The 10324-nt window shown below is 45.7% G+C and overlaps 1 protein-coding gene across 1 annotated transcript; it reads left to right on the top strand.

The window, feature by feature from the left end:
* Window positions 1–526: 526 nt before the first annotated feature.
* LOC113312391 lies at window positions 527–1627 on the top strand. Its single transcript, XM_026561141.1, has one exon. It carries the CDS (start codon window positions 527–529, stop codon window positions 1625–1627), a length of 1101 nt encoding a protein of 366 aa, XP_026416926.1.
* Window positions 1628–10324: the final 8697 nt, after the last annotated feature.

The raw sequence follows: 10324 nt of genomic DNA, 5'->3' as shown, positions 1-10324 counted from the left end.
GCCCTTGAACCGAGGACACATCAGGGGAAACCGATCTTCAGACCAAGAATATGTTCCCGAAGACTCGGATTACTTCGATAGTAATGATCGAAGACCAGGGAAATCCGCAACAATAGCCGGCCATCACCGTGCGATGGAAGATCTTCGCGCTGAAATGATGGCAGAGATCAATCAGCTGAAGGCCAGGCAAGGAGGTGGAAGATTAGAGGAAGTCATGAGAGAATCTAATACTACTCCTCTAGTCCCAAGCTTAGCCAAAGCTGAAATCCCCAAGAAATGTCCGATCCCAGCATTTGAATACTACGATGGATCCAGCGATCCCGCGGCCCATCTTCGGTATTATAACCGTATGTTGGCCCTATAGGATCAGGACGACGTGGTCCTCTGTATATATTTCCCTTCAAGCTTGAAGGGATCGGCTCTGTCCTGGTTTGATAACCTACCTCCCAATTCCATCGGATCGTATGAGAAACTCACCGAAAAGTTTTTAAGAACTTACATGTATAACAAGGATGTCCACGCTAGGATGGACAAGTTATTCTCATTAGCCATCAGATACAAGGAGACAACCAGGGAATACACAGATAGATGGCATAAGATATGCCAGGCTATAGGGAATGTGGACCCAGTGGTCAACATTAACTGCTACAAGTGGGGTTTAGATAGGATGAGCCCGTTGTTTGTCGATATTCATGGGAGCATACCCACGACGGAAGGGGATCTTCGAGTAATCATCGAAAAACACGCCAGGTTGGAAGAAATCCAACGAGAAAATCCGAGGGCCCATGCTCAAAGATATCATCGAACTAACTCCACAGAGCAGGCCAGCGGATCGAAAAGAAGTTCAATCGAACACCCATACGAAGATAGGAGAGGAAGAAGAGAAGGTCCTCTAAACGATGATCGAAGATTCGAAGATCAAGTCTACACGAAGCTAAACACAAGTTACGCTCGAATCTTAAAAGAAATTAAGGGTCGAGAAAACTTGGAATGGCCATGGTCAAAAGGAAAGCAACCCCCAAGATCCGAAAAATCTAAGGAATACTGCGACTACCACTCTTTCAATGGGCACCCAACCGAGAAGTGCAAGAACTTGAAGATAATGGTCCAAAAGCTTATCGTCAACGGAGAACTGAAGCAATACATAAGGAAGGAAGAAGCAGATGATAGGTCGAAACGAAGCAAACAAGTTCAACTGCCTGAAGGCAATCAAACACTAAACACCATTTCGTGTTCGGAAGCCGCTGGACCATCGTTAACAACGCAGATTGGAAAAAGGCTGAGAAAGCAATTCGAAGACTACTGCGAGCTGTACAAGATCGATGGGGTAGAGATAGACGATCACGAGCAATTGATGGATGCACCGATCACTTTCGAGGCAGATGATATGGAGGAAGACATGGAGGATCACAATGATCCTTTGATCCTCACACTGCCCATAGCAGGGTGCAACATCAAGAAGATCCTCATTGACGGAGGAGGTTCAGTCAACGTCTTGTTTTATGATACATTCAAACGAATGGAGCTAAACGACGAGCAGCTGATATCTTCGTACCACACCATTTATGGATTCAACGGGGCTCGTAAGAAACCATTGGAGGACATTGTTCTACAAATAAATGCATGACCGATGAAGATAGACACCCGTTTCACCGTGGTAGACGCTCCTCCCCCTACAATGCTATCATCGGACGAAGATGGGTACACAAGCTCAAGGGGATAGCAGCAACTTATCACCAGTGTCTTCGATTCCCATCAGCCGAAGGGATAATGGAGATCAAGGGTGACCAGGTCACTACTCGAGAATGCTAAGCTATGCAAAACCAGCTCAATAATGAGCTAGATGAGCAACGAAAATCCCGCAGCAGCCGGAACAAGGAAGCTGCCAAAGAAAAAGCCATTGATTTGTACCTCGAAGGAATTGCAGAAAAAAGCCTGACGAAGGGGGGCGACATCCAATGCGTTGAGGCAATTACCTCAGCGGCCAAGACGACAGAGGAGCCTACCAAATAGCAATTAAAGAACGTCCCTCTCCTAGGGGAACCGAAGCCTACATTTACATCTTTGGAACCCGCTAAGGAAATCAACATAGGGACAAAAAAAGATACGAAAATGATCAAGATAGGAACTTTAATGAGCAAGGAAAGAGAGTTATCCCTAACCAAACTACTCATAGAGTACGCGGATGTCTTCGTGTGGAAATTAAGAGACATGCCGGGAATAGATCCGAAGATAATTCAACATGAGCTCCTTATAAAACAAGGCACAACTCCTTTCAGACAGAAGGTACGCAAGATAGCTCCAGAGTATCATCAGCCCATTGAGAAGGAACTCAGCAAGTTGCTAAAAGCAGGATTCATCAAGGAGGTGAAATACCCCACGTGGATTTCGAACATGGTTATCGTGCCAAAGAAAAACGGAGGGGTGAGAATTTGCATCGACTTCACCAACCTCAACAAGGCCTTCCCTAAGGACAATTATCCACTCCCTAGCATCGACCAACTGGTCGAAGCTATGGAAGGATACGAAGAACTGTCCTTCATGGACGGTTACTCAGGATACAACCAGGTTTTCCTGACGGAAGAAGACCAACAACACACAACATTCTACACCCCTCACGGCCTCTATTGTTACACAAGAATGCCCTTCGGACTGAGAAATGCGGGGGCAACATATCAGAGGATGGTCGATGCTATCTTCAAACCGTGGATAGGGAATACGCTGGAGGTCTACGTAGATGATATGCTGGTCAAAAGTAAGTTGTGCGCGGATCATCACCAGGATTTGAGAGATATCTTTGAGGCTATGAGGAAGCACAACATGAAAGTAAACCCGGAGAAGTGTACGTTTGATGTTACTTCAGGGAAATTCCTTGGATACTTAGTAACTAAAAGGGGCATCGAGGTCGATCCTGCCAAAATCCAAGCCATCGTAGAAATTCCATCCCCGAAGAACTTGAAAGAAGTCCAAAAACTCAATGGAGGGAGGTTTATCTCAAGATCATCAGATAGATGCAAACCCTTTTTCAACATCCTCAAGAAGGGATGCAAATTCGAGTGGACCCCTGAATGTGAGATAGCTTTCCAACAAATTAAGGAGTACTTGGAAACAATCCCCATTCTCCAGAAGCCGGATCCTGACGAAGTATTGGCTCTTTATATAGCTGCAAACGATGATGCGGTCAGCGCAGTGCTGGTTAAAACCAATACGAAGATTGAACAACCAATTTACTATGTCAGCAAGACACTTATCCCGGCGGAACAGAATTACACGAAGATCGAGTAGCTCATTTTGGCACTAGTATGGGCAAATCAGAAGTTGAGAACCTATTTCTTGACTCATTATGTTCGTGTCCCCTGCAAAGCACCGTTAGAGGCTATTCTCAAAAGCACTGAGAAAGTTGGGAGGATAGCAAAATGGAACACACATCTCGACCAATTCAACATAATCCATGAGATTCAACATTCCCAGAAATCTCAAGTTTTGGCAGATTTCCTAGCGGACTTACCTCTGGACAATGACGAGGAAGTCCAAGGCATGCCATAAAACGAAGATGGAAAAGACCCTGTCGATATTCTGGAACCTACAAACCAAAGGCAATGGGAAGTCTTCATAGACGGGTCCAGAAATCGTAAAGGTGCTGGCATAGGCATCGTAATCACCACCCCCACCGGAGAAAGGATCGTCCATGCACTGAGACTAGAGTTCAAGGGCCATACCAACAACATCGTCGAATACGAGGCTGTGGTACACGCTCTTCGTTTAATAATAGAAATGGGCTTAACCGAGATACGCTTGACAAGTGACTCACAGCTGGTCATACAACAAATCGGGCTAGAATACAATGTCTACGACGAAACCCTTTCAAAGTATATGGCGTTAGTCCAGACACTGGCAGCCCAGATACCGAACATCAAATTTTGGCACCTATGCAGAAAGGAACCCAGGCATGCCGATGCCTTGGCATACATTTCATCTATGTTAAAAGATGAGAGCTTGAAAGCTATCAAAGTATCCAGGGTGTACGAACCTTCCATCATCCCTCAGCAATCTCTCGCCACACACCGCAAGGACAACGTTGGGGAGGACATTGCTGAGGATGATGTAGGGGAGGATATTGGAGACCATTTCATGGAAGCTGACATCGTAACGAAAGCAAATGAGGATGAGGATTTTACCAAGAAAAAAGATTGGAGATCTGAGATTCATCTTTACCTTCAATAAGGTACTCTACCTGCAGACCTGAAACTAGCCAGGAAGATACAAGCCAAGACAGGGAGATATGACCTCCGCGACGGGATCTTATATAAAAAATCTTTCCTCGGGCCATTACTACGATGCATGTCAAGAAAAGAGGGTCACCTCATTCTAAAAGAAATACATTATGGCGATGCAGGGAATCATAGCGGAATGAGATCGTTAACGGACAAGGCAAAAATGCAGGGGTATTACTGGCCGCATATGATAAGAGATGCAGCTAGGATGGCCAGAAGATGTGAAGAATGTCAACGGTTTTCCAGAAGGATCCATGCTCCCGCAACAAAGTTAAATTATGTAGATAGCCCCTGACCCTTCTCCAAATGGGGAATAGACATTGTCGGATCCCTGATCGAAGGGTCAGGGAAAAGACGATTCTTAATCGTATCCACGGACTACTTCAGCAAGTGGGTGGAGGCCAAGGCTCTTGCTAGAATCCGTGACTCAGACGTATTCACTTTCATCTTCCAAAATATCATCTGCAGGTTCGGTATCCCAACGGAAATCGTATCCGACAATGGCAAGCAATTACAAGGAAAAAACATAGACATGCTTTTCGATACTTTCAAAATCAGGAAGAACAAATCAACACCGATCTATCCCCAGAGCAACGGACAGGCCGAAGCCAAAAATAAAACTATCGCCCTCATCCTCAAGAAGCAATTGGACGAACACAAAAAACGCTGGTGCGAACAACTACACAACGTCTTATGGGCATAACGAACCACGCGTCGGTCCGCCACCGGTGAATCTCCATTCCTTCTTACCTACGGGGCCGAAGCGGTCATACCAACGGAAATCCTTATGCCAACAACGAAGACCGAGGCATGGGAAAAGAACCTCACCACGGACATGATGTTGGAAAGGCTAGATGACTTGGAGGAAAGAAGGGAAGCAGCGTTACAAAGGATGGAAAACTACCAACAAAAGTTAGCAAGGGAGTACAATAAAAAGGTTAAGCTTAGAAATTTTGTAGAAGGGAAGTATGTGCTGAGAACTATACCCCAATACCAGCGAGAGAAGAAGTGGGGTAAACTAGCACCAACGTGGGGAGGACCATTTGTTATACACGACATCGCAGGAAATGTGGCATACTACCTGCGTAACCTCAAAGGAGAAATCCTCAGACACCCTTGGAATGCTAAATATCTCAAACCATACTACCCATAATGCAGCGCAGCCCTGCACCTGCGTGAAGAGTACCGGAAGAAGAAAGCAGCGTACTCGCTCGACATGTTTCTATCTCTGGACGAGGAGTAGAAGCCCACAATCTAACAATCAAAACGATCCAACTTTTTGAAAAATCTATCCATTGGGGAAAGTATTCACTTACAATCTCTCAGGACCCCCTATAAGTGTTTATAAGTGTAAAACCATGGGGGGGGGGACATCCAGCAGAAAGAGATACCCAACCAACTCTAAGGTAGCGGTTCAGCAGAATGGGTGTTTGTAATATTTCAATAACTCACCACATATCCGGGAACACTGCCTCGACCCCCACCGTCTGGGAATCCTATGGCCCAGGATTAGCCAGCGGGGTATAGGTCCCAAGATGATCACGAAGGTGCACACCTTTGGCATCACAACCAAACACTTTTATCATTTGAAATCTTATCAAGCATCTAATATATTAACTGACCAAATGTTGCAGGTAGGAAGAAAATTGTAAATATACCCAAAAAGCGTTGATCTATTTCATGAAAGTTGATTACAAGATCGGGCAAAACACAAGAAAACAATATTATATCCAAAAAATGGCCCGAAGCCAAATAATCAACAAAAATCAACTTCCCAAATAAAGAAACCTATTTTCCCCTAGATGACTCAGCATGATCAGTGGGATTCTTCTTCTGAGACGAAGGAACGCTCCCACCCGAAGAAGGACCAGAGGAGAAAGTCATAGGTTCGGGCATGGAGCGACGGGGATAGTTCTTGACAATATTATGATCCCTTAAGAGGCCCTGCTCGACCCGTGTCAAAACCTTGTTGGCCTCCTCGGCCAAATGACAGCGAGCCTTGTGACCGATAACAGTATCCCGAAGCTCAGATTGGGACAATAAAGCAGTCAACTGAGCCACTTCCTTAGCTGCCTCCGTCGCCGCTACGTCACGAGAACCAGCTAAACCTTTGTAATACGATGTCTGGCTCTCCTGCTGCACTAGGGAAGATTGAGCCTCTTTAAGCTTTGCATTTGTAGCAAGAAGCTGTCCCTCGAGCTCTACACAAGGAATAAACACAGCGTATAAGGAATTAAAGATACGAATTTACACACCAAAAAATAAATAAATACCTCCGACTCTAGCCGAAGCTGCCTCTAAATCATAAACAACAGCGTCGCGGCCTTCAGCTAGAAAATCGAACTCATAGGATATTTTCTTATAATCCAACTGAAGATTTGAGAGAGCAGATTGACTCTCATCTAACTCTACATGCTTCATAGAGTCCTGGTGATGAAGGTGGTTAACTTCATCATTCATTTTCTCTATCCCTTTATTAAGCATATACATGTTCATCTCGAGATTCCTCTCAGACTCGACCATACGGGCAACGTCAGCACGAGAAGCAGTCAAAGCATTGCTAAGAGCATGGACTTCGGCCCTAGCATCGTCTCTCTCTCGAACGAGCTGCTGTATATAATTAGTAACCTCAGGACCATGAGAAGAACGAGCTTGATGTAGCTCCCTCTCTAACTTCTCTACCCTAGCCTCCAAGCTAGAGGCATGTTCAGTGGCCTCACGAAGACTATTCTGCATATCAATAAACTGGGATTTCCTGGCCCTTAAACCAGCTAGCAGCTTGCTATGCTCTTCGTCCCTAGCATTCCACCTGGTGGCTTCACTCTTGATCTTCTCCACTAACCCCTTGATATGAGAGGCAAGTCGGACCCTCTTCTTCCGAAGCCACATCAACTCTTCGGCGTCACCCGCTGGTGATAGGGTGGGACTCAAACAGAACACTAAGAAGACTAAGGAAGAAGACGAAGGTAAGATAAAGAAGAGAACACGAACCTTTAACTGACGAAGATCCCTTGCGAGCTTCCTCCAACTCGTTGCGAACCAGAGCCAAGTCCGTTCGAAGCTGCTCTTCCATAGCACCCAGTTGATCTTTCCCTTTCAATCTGTCCTTCAAATCCTGAATCTCTTTATCCTTGGCAGAGATGAGAGACTCAACGGTGCTCAACTCCTCTTCCCGGTGACTAAGCTTGGCCTCAAGCTTAAGGGATTTGGCCCTGAAAAACTGGTACAGAGTATGGTTGCAATGATCACTCCTCATCATCTGATGGAGCAAAGTAGAAGTCAGATTTTACTCTCACGAAAGAGTGATCAATCAGAGATCTAAAGAACATACCTCGAGTACCCGCTGTTGAGGAAAACCATATTGATAGCCATCAACAATGGCCATCATCTCAACAACCGATGAAGGAGGATCAACCAGGAGTTTCGAAGAATAACCCCTTAAATATTTGTCCCACATTTCTGCAACTTTCCCTTCGGGAGTCATCTGCATCATCTGACGAGTAAAGGCATCAGATTTTTTCTCACCAGGAACCAGCGGTGCAGGGTGGGGCACGAACATCAGCTTTCTCTTCATCATCCAATTAAGGATTACATCGTCACCTTCAGGCGTCTGCAACTGAGGAAATTCCTCTGAGGATGAATCGATGATAGTACCTTCGACGACAACTCCTTTTCCTGTATCAGGATTACCCGTCACTACAGAAGTTTTTTGAACCTCCTTCTCCTTGACAGCAAGAGCTTCTGCATCTTCACCAACAGAACGGTTCTCCTCTCCAACAGTCTTGTCACCCGTACCGATGGGGTCACCACCCATCCCGTCGACAAGAACATCCCAATCATCGTTGGGATAAACAAGAGAGAAATCCTCTGCCAAATCCATGGCAGCGCCCATATCAACCGGCCCACCCAAAGAGTAAATCTTTCCAAAAGAAAACTCTTGGGTAGATACAGGCATCGAAGATTGAGGACCCGCTCCATCATTCCCGTGACTAAGAGTGGGGGGAGGACCAAGGCCTCCATCAGGGGCAACTTCTTGCTGCACACCTCCCCCAACGACATCTTCATGTTCCTTAGCACCATCATTAGGAACAATGTCTTTCTCAGCAGAACCATCACCATCATGCTTGGACTCTTCGTGCTCATGAGGGGAAGTACCGGCACGTTCTTCATCATCGGACAAGTCATCCTCAATAAAGTCTTCGTTCACTGGACTATTCACCTCATCAGGCATTTCCGGCTCTTCAGCAGCATCGGTAGAGGATTGAACGGGTCCAAGATTTTTCTTCTTCGTTGCCTAAAAACCAATATGTAGTGAGTCCGATGAGTTTTTCTCCTCATTTTGACTAAAATGTCAAATTCAACAGAAAAGGGCAAATACACGGACTAACAATAAACCATACCTTGACGGCAACGGAACTCTTCGGAGGAAGATCAGAACTCTCCTCCTCATCCATATCAACAACGTCGCAGGCATATTCAAAGTTCATTCCCTCAAATTTTAATCTCCACGGACAGAAATCACCATAGCGAGAGGGAGGAGTTTCACGAGCCTTGCTACCAACAACGGGACACCAATCACGTGGACCAGGTATCCAACTGTAAGCCCAAGGACCAATAACCTCAATAACGGTAGCATGCCACTCATAATCATGATCACGTTGAATCCTCTCACGATTAGGAAAACGCCTCCGCTGACTTGACTTTTCGGTACCAGGAACGTATTTCATCTTGGTACCACACACTTCACTTAAAAGACGAACACCAAAACTAGGTGTCGTAATAGTACGAAGACCAACACTCCAAGTCTTGCGGTTCCTCCCATTAACATAATCTCTGAAGCAGCTATTAAAGATCTCAGGAGTATACCATCCCCGCTCAGCTGGGTTAGGAACATAGCAGGTCATCGTTGTTTTCCCCTTGCTACGGAGACAACATTCCTTGAGTGCACGAAGATAATTCCCGGTCAGCTGCACCACGGAACGACAGTGTGTAGAGGAAGTAGAACCCTCACGATTAGACAAGGCGTCGTAATAGAAAGAATCACCAGACTTATGCAAAGGCAACATCAACCCGGCCTCGAAGGCCCCCACCGTAGTAAGCAGATGATACTCATCGTACTTATAGCTTGGTATCATCTCAAAGGTAAGATCATCATCAGGAGCATCAAATCTAACATCAAAGTGTTCGAGTTTGTGTTTCTCTTTAAAAGCCTCAAGATCTATGTGCTTGAAAGTTACCTTCTTTCTGGCACCGGAGAGGCTCCGTATCAAGGGAAGGGCCTCAGAATCTTCATCTTGATCTGGAGAAGACCCCTTCGGGGGACTTAAGTCTGAAGCTTTTCTCTTAGATGACGGATTCCTGGATGAACCAATCTTTGAAGCGCCGCCTTTAATGATCCTCCATCTCATCGGAACGGCCGGAGGGGGGAGGCATCGTGTCAGGAACAACTGAGCGAAGAGGCTGGACATTCAGTGGAGGCTCAATGAGATGATGATAAGTAGGTGGTATCGCTGCTGACCCATCCCGTTGGGTAGCCGCAGGACGACTAACAACGTACTTTGACCCTTGAGGGGCCCTCGCTTGATCCCCTTCTTAACAGAAGAAGTTCTAGAACTTGAGGCAGAAGAGGTCCTCTGGGAACGAAGATCTGGGTGCGAAGACCTAGCTGGACCTCCTTCGGGCGGAGATATATCTGGGTCCCTAGGAGGAGTCCCATGAGGGCTCGGTGGCGGAGTCTGGTAGGGAGCCCGGTGATGATCAACCATATCTACACGTAGAAGGCATGAAAACAACACGAAGAGTCAACAAAAGAAACTATAAGGATCAAAAAGTGCAAATTTTAAAGTTTTGTGAACTCATCATGAACATCAGTTGAAAACCCTAAAAGAGAGTATCTAGCGGAGAACCCTAGGTAGGTTGCAAAAAAAAGAAGTAAATACACAGATCAAGAAGTTTATAGGTTTAGTGATGAAGAACAGGGGCAAGTATATGTACTTTCGTATAATTGTTCTTCATCACTAAACCAATAATACAGCAGCAGAAAAGCAAAA

The sequence above is a fragment of the Papaver somniferum genome, chromosome 9 (genome assembly GCF_003573695.1).
Source record: "Papaver somniferum cultivar HN1 chromosome 9, ASM357369v1, whole genome shotgun sequence".
In the NCBI taxonomy this organism is placed as follows: Eukaryota; Viridiplantae; Streptophyta; class Magnoliopsida; order Ranunculales; family Papaveraceae; genus Papaver; species Papaver somniferum.
This window is presented reverse-complemented; position numbering and strand designations above follow the sequence as displayed.

Coding starts and splice junctions, on each gene's coding strand:
- LOC113312391 (XM_026561141.1), top strand. CDS start 527: ATGGACAAGTTATTCTCATTAGCCATCAGATACAAGGAGACAACCAGG.